The 15,937-nt window shown below is 51.1% G+C and overlaps 6 protein-coding genes across 6 annotated transcripts; 1 reads left to right on the forward strand and 5 right to left on the reverse strand.

Moving 5' to 3' along the window:
* Positions 1 to 1,730: 1,730 nt before the first annotated feature.
* PMZ80_010507 (uncharacterized protein) lies at positions 1,731 to 2,894 on the reverse strand (the record flags this gene model as incomplete). Its single annotated transcript, XM_064878896.1, has 1 exon — positions 1,731 to 2,894. One exon carries the CDS (start codon positions 2,892 to 2,894, stop codon positions 1,731 to 1,733), a length of 1,164 nt encoding a protein of 387 aa, XP_064725297.1.
* A 2,597-nt stretch (positions 2,895 to 5,491) lies between these two features.
* On the reverse strand, positions 5,492 to 6,802 carry PMZ80_010508 (uncharacterized protein; the record flags this gene model as incomplete). Its single annotated transcript, XM_064878897.1, has 1 exon — positions 5,492 to 6,802. The coding sequence occupies one exon, from the start codon at positions 6,800 to 6,802 to the stop codon at positions 5,492 to 5,494; it is 1,311 nt and encodes a 436-aa protein (XP_064725298.1).
* Positions 6,803 to 8,309: 1,507 nt separating this feature from the next.
* Positions 8,310 to 9,267, forward strand: PMZ80_010509 (uncharacterized protein; the record flags this gene model as incomplete). Its single annotated transcript, XM_064878898.1, has 2 exons — positions 8,310 to 8,516; positions 8,566 to 9,267. The coding sequence occupies 2 exons, from the start codon at positions 8,310 to 8,312 to the stop codon at positions 9,265 to 9,267; spliced, it is 909 nt and encodes a 302-aa protein (XP_064725299.1).
* Positions 9,268 to 10,237: 970 nt separating this feature from the next.
* apm1 (AP-1 adaptor complex mu subunit Apm1) lies at positions 10,238 to 11,709 on the reverse strand (the record flags this gene model as incomplete). The annotated part of the gene is made up of 3 exons (XM_064878899.1): positions 10,238 to 11,419; positions 11,487 to 11,615; positions 11,671 to 11,709. The coding sequence occupies 3 exons, from the start codon at positions 11,707 to 11,709 to the stop codon at positions 10,238 to 10,240; spliced, it is 1,350 nt and encodes a 449-aa protein (XP_064725300.1).
* A 536-nt stretch (positions 11,710 to 12,245) lies between these two features.
* PMZ80_010511 (uncharacterized protein) lies at positions 12,246 to 12,987 on the reverse strand (the record flags this gene model as incomplete). The annotated part of the gene is made up of 3 exons (XM_064878900.1): positions 12,246 to 12,437; positions 12,487 to 12,722; positions 12,783 to 12,987. 3 exons carry the CDS (start codon positions 12,985 to 12,987, stop codon positions 12,246 to 12,248), a joined length of 633 nt encoding a protein of 210 aa, XP_064725301.1.
* A 529-nt stretch (positions 12,988 to 13,516) lies between these two features.
* Positions 13,517 to 15,596, reverse strand: SDH1_3 (succinate dehydrogenase flavoprotein subunit; the record flags this gene model as incomplete). The annotated part of the gene is made up of 2 exons (XM_064878901.1): positions 13,517 to 14,904; positions 14,963 to 15,596. The coding sequence occupies 2 exons, from the start codon at positions 15,594 to 15,596 to the stop codon at positions 13,517 to 13,519; spliced, it is 2,022 nt and encodes a 673-aa protein (XP_064725302.1).
* Positions 15,597 to 15,937: the final 341 nt, after the last annotated feature.

Raw genomic sequence — 15,937 nt, forward strand, 5'->3', positions numbered from 1 at the left:
TACACTGGAATGTCGTTGTTACTCGCCGTTCGGCTTTGAGACAGTAAGCAAGGAGCTAGCTTGGGCAAGGAAACTGATGCAGATGACATGTCTGTCGAATTGCATACCGAAAAACTGTATGTGCAGTGTCTAGTGGTCGGCCATAACTTGCTACGATGCAGTTAAGAGATGGAGAGACAGCAGCCACTGAAGTCCGGTAATCTTCGAGCATAGCGTGTCTAGATGCAGCAGCAGTGTGGACGGGTAGAAGGGGATATGTATAGAGCCACAATTTTGGGAACATTGAGAGCCATTGGTTGTGTTCAGCAGGCGCGATATGTTGCGGCATCGATGTTATGTGATGATGAATCAGCCGGAGAATCAAAGGGTATCTTTACGTATGGCAGCACAGTCAGATACGGTCGATCAGTAGTACTTGTACAAACAATGGAAGTATCGTCGCACTGCCCTCATCGTTACTCTGTTCCGTGCTCGGAGGTGGATCTATCCTCACCACGAAAACACGTCCTCACGTGACCGATCCTGCCTTTGCATCTTCTGCCCACGCAGCACTGCACGCACGTCCGAGCGAGCCCACAGCAGCGCCGATTCAAAGGGATCTCCATCTATGTACAACCGTTGAGATCTCATCGCCGTCGCACAACAGTGAGACAAAGATTGCGCGTGCGACATTGCAGTCGGAACTGGATTTCGTGCTGGGTGGCACGGGTTCCACTCACTCACATACATCGGAGTTTAGCAAGCTGAGTGTGGCGCAGGGTCAAGAACTTGGACAACTTGAAGAGGACGCAAGGATCTTAAACATGTTTTGATCGCATATTTGTATTTTGTCCTGTTCCGTTCCTTGCAGCGATATTCGCAGCTTGTTTTCGGCACGAAGGTTTGGTCGTGCCTGTCGATGAAGGACGTGAAGGATGGCAAGCGAAGTCCGAAGTGCATTCCTTCGCCCGCTGGAGTGCTGTGCGAACCCGTTCGATCCGTCGAGTGACGGATCTGAGAAAAGCTACTACGGAAAGCTTATTCGGTACCTTAACCTAGCGTTGGAGTTCGGGGTTGGTGCCGAGAACTTACGAAGGATGCGCGATGGGATTGCCACCACCTTGGCTGGGGCCGTTTGTATTGACTGTAGTGTTTAGTAGCGAGATTCAGACTGTCCTATGATGCGAAGGAGCGAGCAAAAGCAATCGTGTGCGCTGTTGTTCATCGGGACTGCAAGGGAAGAACGCCACTATCGATCCTGGCGTTGTGATCGACCTTATCGGCGCCACTGATGCGCATGGGGCTGCTGTGTGTTTGAACATGACAGCGCTAGAGTACGAAGTCAGTTGTCTTTGAAATGGCGATGACGACAACATGGGGTTGTTGTTTGCGATGCGCAATGGTTGTTGTGTTTCAAGGATATTGAAAGTGTAATAAGTAAGGTGGCTGGTGCTGCATGTCAATGGATGTAGGCTTATATGCAGAACTCAAAGTTATGTACACATGAGAATGAATATCGTGATAATTGCAATGGCAGGAGATGAATATATGGTTCCACTGTTTATTGAATACGGAGTAAACTAAGCGCATACTCGCGCATCAATCATGAGTTTAGGACATCACGAGTCCGACATGCCAATACAAGTCGTAACCTCCTTCCAGATCTGTACACTTTTGGCTCTCTCCTTCCCATGCAAATGCAAAAATTATTAGTGCGCATTATTCATTAGTCTCATACGTCAACCTCTCGCTCAGATGTTGATATCGTACTTGTAGCAGAAAGGACCAGAGGTGGTACTGATCAGCTCACCAATGGTGTATTGCTGTCCGTTGCTGAAGTAGCCAGCATCTGGAACGACAGTGTCGAGTGTGACGTTGGCGCTAGGTGGCAGATTCTGTGCGGTCTCGGTACCGGTCAAGGTGTTCATAATATCTGGGTGTCTGGCTTGCCAGCTGGTGTAGACTCGGTCCAACATGGTGTGCAGGGGATACCAGATTGGGTCTTGAGCGGAAACGAAGATGTTGGAGGCCGGGTTGCCCATGATGAAGTGAGCGCCAGAGTGAATACCAAGACTGCCACCACCAATGACACCGTTGACGAGCTGCTCGAAAGTATGAATGTCTTCGGCTTCGACGGCGGTCTGAACAGCGGTGTAGTTAGTCCAGGTCTGTGCGGCGAAAGTGTTCAAGTCTCGGGTCAGGCACTTCTCAACCTTGTTGTAAATGCTGTGCGGTGGCGCAGTACCGTTGAGGAGGAACTGGTTGCTCACAGGAAGCATTGTTGTGTTCATGCCTGCGAAAGGACCCTGGGTAACACAGCCGCCACCGGTGCCATGTGGGACTGATAGAGATGGTGAGAGAACGATAGGATTGTTGTTGGTGAAGAGGCCATCACCACTCATGGAGTATTCATCTCCGTTGAAGATAGGCGAACCTCGAAGGTTGTCTGCGGTAGCGGGCCAGTTCCAATATGGGTAGGAACCAGTGTAGCCACATGTATCTCTGAGATCGTTCTCGAAGATGTGGTTGTACAATCTGTGCCACACAAGGAAGAAGCCGTCAAGGTGAACAACTCTTGTCTTGTTAACGTGAACAGTGGCGTAGTCAAAGAATCTGTTGATGGCGCCGGGGTATTCCTTGGGATCAAGTTGAGATGGTTGGCTTCTCAGGCAGTTGATAGCATCTGTGTATGCCTTTCTCTCCTCTGGCGGCATGGAGTCAAAGTCCTTTCGGACTCTAATGTTCTTCTCGTTACATGGCTGGTATTTGCCAGGTTGATGTTTCTCCAACCACTTGTCGACGACTGGGTAGTAGTTAGTCTTTGAGCCGGACCACTGGTCCCAGCCTGAGGGTGCGGCGAGCACGGAGCTGGAGAAGCTCAACGCTGCGAGAGCGAGAGACACGACCTTAACCATAGTGAGGGACGTGTAGAGATCGATGCGGCTGTAGTATCGGTCGTTGATAAAGAACGATCAGGTTGAACGAGAGACGGAAACGATGTGTATGTGTTACCTGCAAGTAAGGGAAGTGAAACAGGTTATATGTATGGGAGGCGAATGTGTCAAACGGAATGTTGTGGCCGGATATTGCAGGATACTTTAGTATTTGAGCCTTTCACCTGTGAGGGCGCAGTACATAGGTCAGTTGAGACATGTAGCTTTTCTGGATTTGTCCGCTATGCGATCCTGTAGCGTGATTATTCTCCACGACACCAGGTACCGTGGCCCACACTGAGATGAGGTGGGCATTAGGCTCACCCGAAGCTAGTACGGAGTAGAGCTGGATGTGTGAAGTGCATGGTCAGCCTGCTTGAGTTCAAGCTGCTTGCTGCCAAATGAAGATCTGGACGGATGCGATCAAGTGGTGATGCGTCGAATGCTGACGATCAGCGTCATCCTGGGCAGTGGCGCTGCACATATTAGTGGCATCCTTCCTACGCGCTAACCTAGGTTCCAAGGGTGAGCTCAAGGATGTGCTGCCGCGCCTAACCACATCTGACTGCCATAAGCAGCTCTTTTGACAGCCCTGCAAACTCAAAAATTTGGCATACTTTGCCATCAAGATCTGTACGCAGCGGGCCTATCTTATTTCCTTGAAAAGTTACGAGCGGTCGCAAGGTACGGCACCTTGAGGTGGCGAATAATTCGACTGCGATGTTACGATCCTTCGACGATACTTCCGGTGACAAGGTCAAGGCTGTCCCAAGAATGCGACACTCAATGCGATAGACTGGCCATTGGGTGCTCCTGATGGTGAGCTCGACACTCGAGAGTAGCATTTCGCGTATCTAAGAATACTGATTGAACGCCCAGCAGTCCGCACATAAGCTTTCTCATGAGCATAGAGGGTTCGTTCTAATTCTGCTATTCTACTGTACTGTAACTATCATGAGGCGAGCGCGGACAGCAGCGTGAAGGGTTTTAGCGATGACTTGGCTGCATCCTCACGCCATTACTTGGGAGCACTAAACAGCGGGAAGGTCAGCTGTGGCAAATCAAAGGCGGCGCCGGCCACGGTAGTGGCAGTTGGGCCAAGCTAAGGCCACCTTGAGGACGCGTTAGGTTAGTCACGTACAACTAAAAATACCGTTCCAACCGCATGAACCATCTTTAGGGCACTGCCTTCCACCATTCTGACCACATTCAACTTGCATGGACCGGTCAGATCCTTTCATTACGCATCAGGAAGCTTCAATGATTGGTAGAAAACAATACCCGAATATCGTGCGTCTCTAATATTCCGGGGTTGTTCATTGATTACACTCGACCTTCTCACCGCACCACATGCTTGTCGTCGAGCCCTGAGGTCCTCGGTTGCAGCAGCTCCCTGGAAGAATGCTGCATGGAACAGTATGCTGACATGGAATCTGTTACTTTACGATTGCAGGGTTGTTATGAATACAGTTCATCTCATGACGTCCACGACTCCCCTTCCAGACCGCAAACTATGAGTCGTTTGCACTTCCGGAGGTTTACACCCCACTTCGTAGCAGCTCCTTGGTTTGTGTCTTTTGCTAACACCGAGCTTCACACTCCACTTCTCTGCTCAAGCTCGAGGAGCGCTCAACGACTTCCAGCTTTTGATCGGGCCAGCCACATCTTTGACCACGTTTTCACTGATCAACGGCATCTGCTGGAGAGCGAGGCTGGGAGCAAAGTCATGATCTCATTGGCGGACTTTTGACTAGCGAAGGAGTTGCTGGAATGCCTTTCATGCACATTTCTGCACGTTGTTTTGTGGGAATGGGCAGAATTGTTTACACCGTATAGAGTATCATACTCATTACATTCGTACGAGCTTCAGTCACTCGTACATGTTCTCTAGGTAAGCTCAGCGAGAGACTGCTGAACCAAAGATTTTCCCTGGTCACTGTTGCGGAGGCGCTTCTTGGGACGATACCTTCCTTACCTGCAGAGAAGAGCGATATGCGGTGTTAACATCGCAAAGATGGTGGACATTGGTCGGACATATTGGGGGCCTTGATGGCAGGCCTGTCCTTGGGTTACACTTTGCAATGGCGATCATATGCGGACGCGCTCTGCCGGTGCCTTGCAGTAGTGAATGATCAGCCATGGAAACTATGCTTGCCCGACAGGAACACAACGTGTCTGCTCATCTGCACGGATAGTGCTCGCAGGAGACATCATGAACTTTCGCAAAGAGGCTGCTTCCGGTAATGCGGCTGAAATATGCTTGTCCACGGGTTATGCAATTCCCTTGGTTCAGGCATAGGCCGGACAGATCGAAGTTTTTGCTCCCCTGCTGGGTGCGCTCCTGTGACTTTCCTGTGCAGTATCACCCTTGTAGAAGCAGAGATGTCATTAGACTCGCTGTGATGTCCGGCCAACCTCGGGCAATGAGTGCCGTGTCCATGCTTGCCTTAGTGAAGCAAAGCGAGTGGCAGACCCATTTCGATGCTCAATTGTGCGCTCTCTGCAAGCAAGGTCTTGCCTACGTGCTCGAACAAGCTCCTCACGACATTCCCCTTCCAGCCTTGCATGGCTGGTTGGCATCAGGTTTCTTGCGGACGCTCATGTTCGCTAGTCATTGGCTCAGGATACGCCCTGCACCATACCACGGTCCCAGCTTTTGGGTCCAACACCACAGCAAAGTGTGTGCACTCGTTGCTTGTTGGATAGGTGCTAACCCAGTCGATGACCTGTTTCTGGTTGATGCATGTCCGTGCTGCAACATCCTCCATGGAAACGCTTCCACCTGACCGGATCCTCTCCTTTTGTTTCCTCGCTACGAGTCGCTTCCAGCGGCTGCTGATACACTGCAAGCGGTCTTCGCTCTCGTCAAGAAACTCAGCGAAACCGGCTGCGTTCCTTGCAGCGCTCTGTACAGCCCTAGCAGCAACGACATTCTCTTTCTGGTCTTCTTGATGCTCGACTACGTCGTGGTTGGTAGTAGCTATGAAGTTGCGTGAACGGCGCATCTTAGCAGTCCGAAAGTCCTTGTCGATCGACATTGTCGAGTCGCCATCACTGAAAATAAGGTATGCTGCGGTGGTGTGATAAGCCGACATTGCTTCATGAATCTCCGCAAGCTGCGGTGGGCGATGGACGTTAGATTTCAACCGTGGCTTTTGACCAAGCTTCCAACGTCTCCTTGACAGTGCTTCAAGATTCTCGTGGTCGCCGGTCAGGAACTTCCGTAAGTATGTTGCAATAGAAGGCCGTCGTCCAAGTAAGACCAGGAGATGGTGGAAGTAGAAGCGGAACTGTGCCGTCCTGGAGCTATTGTCGTGTAAGCCCCTGAAATTGAGAGACATGGACAAGCCTTCGCGCACACCGGTCAGCACTCCAGTGAAACCAACATATGTGATGCTCGTGGCCAGGACACTGTTCGGATTGTTCGAATTGCTTCTCACAAAATCAAGCTGGACCAGGATCTGCCTCAAGGGGTCCATCGACCAGTCAAGCGTGCGGAAGTGCAACATCTTCGATTCACTGAGCGGATGTCCCTTCTCTAGGCTTCGTACCCCTCCTGAGGTGCAGCCCATCAACAAATCAAGGATGACATTGAATGCGACCAATAGGTACATAGGTATCCCACTCTCTTCCGCGATTCCTTGAAGCTCTTCGGTTTGTGAGCGGTCATTGACTCGCCTTAGGAGGAACCGAGATAGGCGATTCATGGTAGGAATCCAATTTTCCGGAACAGCGACATCCCTAAGCAATGAATCAAAAAGCCCGGTCAAGCCTTGAATGGCATTTTTGTAGTGTCGCGCAAGTTGTCGGTATCTATCTCTTGGCGGCAATGACAGATCTATGGTCCATCGAGGCGGAGTGTAGGGCTCGGTATATTGCCTGTGAGACATTGTAGAGATTCGGCAATGTCCTTGCTACCTCGAGCACAGAATGCTGGTCTATTCTCCCGTCGAATGCTCAAAACCACATCATAGGCCTATTCAAGTTGCAAGTGGTCGCATCAACGCTGAAAGACGCAAACGCCACAATGTATAAAAGTGACAACATTCGTCGGGTAGCGATCAGTGATCATGTCGTAGCTCACTTGTCATCGACTTAGCTCATCGAGCTGAGTGTCATGCTAATTAGGTCGTGCACGCTCATATCACGAGCAGTCATCCGTTAGAATCGTGCCAGCAGATCTCCAGCATAGGATCGAAGTGATGAAAACAGTCCTTCTGAACTTGGAATCCTAGGACTTCTATACAGATCATGCAGCGTCTTATTGGTCAATTTCCATGGCAAATGTGGGCCTCGGTTCTAGCTTCAGATTTGAGCTTCCGGTCTCAACGTCGCTCTTGCCATGCTCTTCAACACTGCGTAATATCATCTGCAGTTACTGCACGCGCACGGTACAATATGTCGCCGCACACTCCTGATATAGCAGGATGAGGACAAGTCATTGCTTCAACCTTCGCAAAACATATGCGATGACGCCGACCACAGCAACTAGCACCTTCCACAGGCACATAAGCGCGAAGCACATCCATAGCAACGAACTGGCTGACGCCTAGGGAAGGCATTGAGTCCTCGCCCGCCGTGCTGAAAAGTTTCACAACTGAGAAGGCTCCTTCGCAACACGACACGTCCTGAGATCGGGCTGAAGTAGGGTTCCTCCAGTCAACTGGCACCAGATGATGGACTAGAACAGCTCATCTCGTGAAGGTCTCCATGATTGCTGGATCACGGTAAGCCCTGTCCGAGGTCGGACACGAAATCATCGAGGCAAAGGAAACCTATGTACCTGAAGTATTCCATTTCTCCCTGCAGCGTTCTCCCGTGTATTTACTGAGTGCAAGGTGATGAAGATCTGAAACACTTTTTCACTCCGCAAAGCATTCTGCCTGCCCTTGTTCACTGATCGCACCTTCTCGACACTAAGGACCCACTATCGCTGATGCCTCAAGCAAGCACGATCACATGCTGATATATCCTACCTTCTTCTGCCTCTACATCAATCCTCGCACTTACTGCTTCGTTGATGGTCCAGCAATTCTTCTCTTCTTCTCTCGAAACACTCAAATCAGTCACCATGTGCTTTGCCTGCGGTGGTGGGTGGCCATGGACTCAACATCCTGTGCAAGTCGCCGCGCCTCCCGTTAAGGATGAATACATCTATCTCGACTCCAACCCAGCATTCTATCCCGATCACAGACAGGTACGTGATATTTGATTTGAGAAGTGAACGGCGTTGTGAAAAAAACCCATTTGCCACCCCGCCTATTTAAGGTCGACCTGTGACTTCCTCCCCTTCCCACCCACCTTCCCCATCACCTATATATCACCTCACCACAAACACGCTGCGCAACGCTCAATTGCTCTCAAACGCAATAACACACGCCTTTACACATTATCACGATGGCTGCGCCTACATATTACACATACAAAGACCCATATCCCGCAACTCTGAATCATCCAAACGCCGTTCAACTCGAATCCAAGGAAGACTGGCCCAAAACATATCGTTACAATCCTAACCGCTACTCAACACAGGGCATTCACCCACCTGCGCCGGTTTACAATGCTCAGCGACAAGCTGTGCAATCTTGGTACTATGGTGGTCAAGTAAGTCTCATCTCCAGCCCTCCTTCGAAACATCGCTAACCATAACTAGCAAGCACAAGGTGGCTTCTACGCCAATGGGCAATACTGCTACCCAGTCACCGCCGCAGCCGGTACGACCTACTCTCCTTCAAACTACTATTACTACCAGCCCTCCACATCAACCTATTTCTACCCTTGGTCGAAACCCTCCACATCCTACCCTTACTACAATTGGTCAAAACCGTCCACAGCCTATCCCTGGCAACTCAGCTACCCCCCACAATACTACAAGAACTTTCAAGCCTACCAAACTCATTACGCATACCCTGGCTTGAATCCATACTCATATCTTCAATATCTAGTCCCAGGTGCTCCCACCACCCTTCCTTACCCAAATTGCCCAGGCACACTTGTTTCCCAAGCCGCAACCGCAGCAGCCGCAAATGCCGCCCTCGCCGCGATGCCACAGGCTCCAAGCTACTTCGTCGGCCAGACACCAGCAGAAGTTGCCATGCAGCAGGCATACTTTGCACAGATGTATCCAGGCATGAGCATGGCTCAGATGCAGATGCAGATGGCTCAGTGGCCGAAACAACCACCAACTCAACTCGCGCCATACAAGCCAGCAGATGGTCAGCAGTTCTGGTGCAAGGAGACGGATGGTAGTTGGACTCTACGAACGCACAGTGACATTATCAACGGGGAGGTCAGCCCTGGCCATTGGGAGAGGCACCAGACTAGTGGTTACTTCTACTGGGTGCGATCGGGCTGATCTCTTCATATCGACGACGGGGCAGCCAAGTCACAGATCTGCGGCACAGGGCATGGCACACCACGAGTCACACTGCAAATTTGCACGATTCCGCAGCTTGAAACGTTAGCGGACAGTTGCTGCAATCCGTACGAATCAGTCTACGACACAACCACAAGAAACGAACAATACGAGAAATCGCCACGATATCACGAGGACACGATGGAGCTTACGACACGATACCCAAGAGAGCGTTTGATGGTGGCTGTTTCCTTTTTCATTCGTATCAGGTCATTATATTCTACAAGCAAGGTGTTCAGGAGCTTGAGAAGGTAGAGCTTGGTTGGAATTTCGTTGTTTCCTTTGTCATCAAATCTGGTATGAAGCAGGAGGCTCAGTGCTCGGCGAAGCACGTTCGGCGCAGGAGCCAAGTACATATCAGGCACATTCAGTCAATACATCGTGATCTACCTGTCTCATTCGTTGCATCTACGTTTCTCGCGTCTGCCTCAGTCTGTCCCTGTTTCAGGCCAGAAATCATTTCTTGTCGCGCCCGTGCTCTTATCATACCGTAGCACTCTACTAGGCTAGATTCCTTCGGTAAAGCAGCACCTTGCCTTCACGACCATCAGGCTGTGCACTCATGACATCCTCAATGACCGCACGTATGCTTCGGCTGGATCGAGCCACTGCCTCGCCGTTCCCTGATTGACTGGAGCGATCTGCCCCTCCCTTGACACGTCGGTTCATGCCCGTTCAATTGGGCAACTTCGAATGGCCAATCAACATCACTGTCTCCACGGACGCTACTCGAGACACATTCTCCCATCTATCCCATCTTATCCCGTCGGCCGAATCCTGCATGCTCAGTCTTCTTCTCTACAGTCCCCCCACCCCTTCGCAAACGGAGACACATCCCAGATTCAAATTTTAGTTCTCATCTCATCTCAATCGCGAACTGATCATGTTCCCTGTGCTATGTTGTGTTCGCTCAACTCGTCCCCTGCACCTCTGGCAACCTAACCGCAATATCCCCACTCTGCGTAATATACCTCACCCACGGCAAGCTCGGATACTGCAACTTCGGCTCAATAATCTTCAAATACCTCACCTGAATCCCACTCGTCGTGAAATACGGAATCTCAAATTTTACGTTAATCGGTCTTTTCCCCTTTCCGCCCTCCATTCCCCCCATGGACCCGCCGAATCCTCCGGTCATTCCGCCCCCGCGCTCATCGTCGCCTTTTACGGACGGGAGACCGAGACCAGCGCGCATGAGGAATTCCTTCCCGCCGCCGAATTGTTTGATCTTCCAAATTATGGCGGATTGTTCGGGGGCGTAGTGGACGGAGCCTATGTTTGTTCTGAAGCGCGGAGTATCTGCGTCGTCGGGGACGGGGATTATTATTTCGACGTTGTTTGCTGTGCTGCGTCTTTTGAACTGTGCGCGCGCTTTGAGCATGTATTCTATTCTTGTGCCGCTGTGGCTTTCTACCACGGCCTCGACCCAGATGAGGGGTTTGACGGCTGTATTAAGTCTGTAGGACATGAGTTCAAACTCGCCGTCGGGAGGGATAAAGGAGATTGTGCGGTCGTTTTCGAAGCGCGAGAGGCGGACACATTGGTGGAATTTTACGTCTTCCATTTCGACTGCTTTGCCGCGGGTGGCGCGCCCGGTGGTCTCGAACATGACTTTGTCGTTTAGACCGAGGCGTAGCTCGGGCATGCCGCTGAGGTAGCATTTCATTTTTACGGCGCCGAGGATTTCGGAGCGGAGGACGGACCCGGAGGCGCTGACGAGGAGGTTGAGGGATTCGACGACGTCGAGGAAGACTTCGTTTTTGCGGTAGCGGATTCCTTCGCTGCGCCAGGAGACAGCGTTGGTGACTGCTATGGGTGGGCGTGCTTGGATTTCGAGCTTGTGGGATTCCTGGGTAATGTATTCTTGGAGGATCTTTGTTTCGGTGGTTTGCGGGTAGCCGAAGTCCATCATTTCGTCGAGGAGTTCGTAGATTATGACGAAGTTGTCGCGGATTGATTCTTCTTCTAGTTCTTTGAAGTATTCGGTGAAGACTTCGACTATTTTGTGGAGGAAGAGGAGGATTTCGGCGGCGTTGGTGTTGCGTTTTGTTAGGGCTAGGAGGTAGAGGTTGTTGTGGCGGATGAAGAGGTACTGATTTGGGGAGTTAGTATGGTTGTGCTTCGGGTGGATAGTCGGGTAGGTGGGTGTATGGACATACATTGATGCCTTCATCTGAGAAACATGGCGGGACTGCTGAGGACTCTTCTTCGGCCTCTGATAGTAATACTGGGAACTTCTCGACTGCTGACATGGGTATATCACCTCTGTAGTTCCGGGCAAGGAGGGTCTGAGCAGGTGTTAGAGATATGCTTCCGCCTGGTATCCTCGTGCCGTGATCTCACCTTGCCCTTGAGGTCCAGGAAGAACAGCGCCGACGCCATGCTGAAGAACAAATGCGGAATTGATTGTCGAGAAGAAGGAAAGGGCACTGGGACCGTGGTATGAAGCAGAAGACCAGTTGCTCGAGTCCTCAAGATCACCTCTGTCGCATCCCACCTCGAAGTTCAGAAAGTCGGTCCACGATGTCTCTTCCCGAAACAGGAAAAGCGTCATTGCGGAGAAGGAAGGTACGGCCGCAGGGACCGCGCTTGCAGCGCCATACGAATAATTTCTCGAACGCTCAACTCTCATTTCTACGAAATATACCGCGTCCTAATAGACAGTGCAATGCAGCATACCAGGGCATCTCTTGCATCTTGCTTGATTTGCTCTACTCAATTGCCAGACTTTGCGATTTTGGACTGCGCAGAATGACCTTTAACGGTCCTATAAGAGCTGGTCGCGCATTTCATCTACTGGTAGATGAACCGTTGCGTGAGCGGTGTCAGATGGACCAAACAACTACTCAATAGAATGTTTGGATGGCTTGCTGTACAAGAATACTGTATAGTACATATTACAATGCTGTCTACAGCTGTCATGAGCTGATTGCCTGTTCAGCTGGGGATCCCTCAAGTGAACCCGTCCTCAAACCCACTGGCTGTAATATCCGCTCTCTTGCTATTTTGTTTGCTACCTGCCCTCCTTGTTCCAGTGCCAGTGCGCCTACAATGGCGTATAGTGCTTGTGCGTAGACCATGTCGCAGCCTGAGCCGGGTAGATCGTGGACCTGAAATCAAGATGTTAGAAATGCTCTCCTCGTAGATAGGGTGTCCTACATCTTTCGGCTGCCACCTTACAACCTCAGGAAGCCCATATCTCGCCGCAACACCACTGATCTGTTTATGATGCAGGAAGAACTGTTTCCCACCACCATTCAACACCTCCACATTCTCGATCGAAGGGTGGTGAAACGGTTGTCTCCCATACGCATCCTGCGAGTTCGACATGTAGCCATTCGCGTCCACGTTGTTGAGCAGTCCTAGACTCGTCTGTAGCTCTACTATCTGTCTGCCTGTCCACGTATTACATTAGCACTTTGTCCCCTCCCCAAGATGTGTAGAGTAATGCCTACCCAGGAACGCCATCCGATCATTGAACCCCCTCCGCGCATGATCGAAACTCTTATGCGTAACAGCCAACCACTTCGTCTCATCGCTCAGCATCTTGGGCCCTGAGCGACCCAAGAACCTCGCATACATAGCGTCTAGTTTTGCGGGATCACCGTTGACTTCGAACTTCTCCTGACGTTCTGCTCTTGCTCGCACAGGGGCCTTCATCGCAGGTGGTGTTTGTGACCATCGCGGTGGCGGTGTCGCAGGGGTGAAAGGTTTGTGTGCTGTTGTGACAGTCTCTTGCTTCTGTGATGTTGTGGACGATAGACATCGTCGTTGTTGAGATAGAATGCGTTTCGATCGGGTGCACGAGCAAGGTTTTTGGGAGGACGTAGCTTTGAGCGAGCGCAGCAGCGATCGCGACGGAGCCTGAATTGATGAGGACATGGCGAGAATATTGAGCGGATGCTAAAGCTCAATGTAATACTAGTCTTTCTGTCGGGTTACTTGATGGCACGACGAGCACGAGGCCGCAGGGACTGAAGGAAAGAGCCGGAGCAAGGAAGGTTTGCCGGGCATCGGCCACATGCAGTGTGCAGGGAGAAAGTCAACGAGTACTAGTATCTAGCGAAACCTTCCCACGTCCGCGAAAGAGTGTGTGGTAACTGGAATATTTTCAGGGTGCATCGAGTGCACATCGTACGTTGATAAGCTTCGAAATTGCGATATATACAACAAACCTCCTCACACACAATCAATAAGACCTCTTCTTAGCCGGCACACTAGCACATTCCTTCTCATCCAACGTCGCAAAAACCACATCTCTATACCCAATCCCAATATCCTGTCCAACATCCTTCTGCCAACTCAAACTATGCTTCATGAACTTCTGGTCATCACGCTCAGTATAGTCTTCCCTCGCATGACTTCCCCTCGACTCCTTCCGCTCAAGTGCGCTCTTCGCAGTCTGTGCCGCACAAGTAAGCAGATTCCTCATCTCCAGCGTCTCTATCAAATCGCTGTTCCAAATGAGTGATTTGTCTCTGACACAAACGTCGTTGTTGAACGCTTCCTCCACTTCGTTGATCCGTGCTAGACCAGTGCCGAGGGACTCCTCGGTGCGGAAGACGGCAACATCTGTCTGCATTGCTTTTTGCATATCTGATCGCAGATCAGCTGTGAGGCGACTGCCGTTTGCGTTGCGGAGGTTTTCCAGATCCATGAATCCTTGAATGCCTGTGTCGGAGTTTATCTTGTTGCCGTTTCTTGTGATTGGCATGCCTGCCTCGTTGTTCTCGTTGATATGTGCTGCTGCTGCTCGTCCGAATACCACAATGTCCAGTAAGCTATTTGCACCGAGTCGGTTTGCACCGTGAACGGAGACACACGCGACTTCTCCAGCTGCGTATAGGCCATCCACGATGGTCTCTTCGCCAGTTTTGGTGTCCTTATCGATGACCTGCCCTTTCCAATTCGTCGGTACACCACCCATGCAGTAATGTACTGTTGGTATCACTGGTATCGGCTGCCGGGTAACGTCAATCCCAGAAAAGATACTCGCCGTTTCAGCAATGCCGGGTAATCTATCCATCAACGTCTCCTTCGGTAGATGCGACAATTGTAAATAAATGTGATCTTTGTCCGGACCACAGCCACGACCTTCTCGGATCTCCATGTTCATACTCCTACTCACCACATCACGACTTGCCAGATCTTTTGCCGTTGGCGCATACCGTTCCATGAACCGCTCTCCTTCGCCGTTCAAAAGGTACCCGCCTTCACCGCGAGCGCCCTCGCTGATGAGCACGCCTGCACCGTAGATGCCGGAAGGATGGAACTGGACGAATTCGAGATCTTGTAGTGGTAAGCCTGCTCGACTTGCCATTGCCATTCCGTCGCCAGTCGATGTATGCGCTGAGGTGGCTGAGAAATATGCCCTGCCGTAGCCGCCAGTAGCTAAAATTGTGTTTCGTGCGAACACCCTGTGGAGGGTACCGGTTTCCATGTCTATGCATGTCACGCCGATGCAGTTCTTCTTACCTTGGCTTTCGTCCATGATGAGATCGAGGGCGAACCATTCTATGAAGAAGTTGCAGTCGTGCCTGAGACTTTCGCCATAGAGGGTGTGCAACATGCTGTGACCTAGATTCGCGTTAGTGATCTGTGAGGGACGACAAGATAGTTGCACCCAGCTACGCACCTGTCCGATCCGCAACACAAGCCGTTCGATGCGCCTGGCCACCCTGCCCATATTTGAGACTTTGACCGCCAAGTGGCCTCTGATATATGAGTCCCTCGGATGTCCTAGAGAACGGCATGCCATATTCCTCTAGCTCCCGCACCGCTCGTGGTGCCTCACGACACATATAGTGAATCGCATCCTGGTCACCAAGCCAGTCGCTGCCTTTCACAGTGTCGTACATATGCCACCGCCAGTCATCTTCTGTCATGTTACCCAGCGCTGCGTTGATACCGCCTTGTGCTGCTACGGTATGTGATCTGGTCGGAAAGAGCTTGCTGATGACAACCGTGTTGAGCCCTCTCTCAGATAGACCAACGGCGGCGCGGAGGCCTGCACCGCCAGCACCGAGGACGATGGAGTCGAATTCATGGTCGACAACTTGGAATGGCGACTGACTTCCTGGTAACGTGGAAGTTGTTGCTCGCCGCCGTTGTTCATACGAGATCTTTCTCCGTTGCTGTTGTTGACATATGCTGATAATTCTATTGGTTGGTATTAAACCTCGGGTAGCTGGTTCGCCACAACTAAAGCTTAGGTTTTGTCTGAATACCTGCGACAGCAGGCTCGTTGTCGTCCTCGTCGGCAACCTCATCTTGACCTTCCTCCACCTACTCAACAAAGACGAGTCGATAGATGTCTAACGCGTCATGTGGTCTGAAGTACTAACGAACTCGGAAAGATATTTCGAGAAGTACAGAATATTTCGAGAAGCTAAAAACTGATCCCCGCACGCGTCTCGCATGAGCGAAAACGCCCGCTAAAAGGACGCTGCCAATTCCGATGCCTCGGGCATGCTCGGCCACTATGACTGATCGCCGATTGGCATTGCAACCTCCTTTCCTTTCGTTGATGCAATCATTATTAGAAAGTCTTGCCATGCCACTGGACAGCAAGGCGTTGAGACTGTTGTGCGTGGTTGCACTACTCACTCTT

The sequence above is a fragment of the Knufia obscura genome (assembly GCF_036327395.1).
Source record: "Knufia obscura strain CCFEE 5817 isolate CBS 148926 chromosome Unknown scaffold_18, whole genome shotgun sequence".
NCBI lineage: Eukaryota > Fungi > Ascomycota > Eurotiomycetes > Chaetothyriales > Trichomeriaceae > Knufia > Knufia obscura.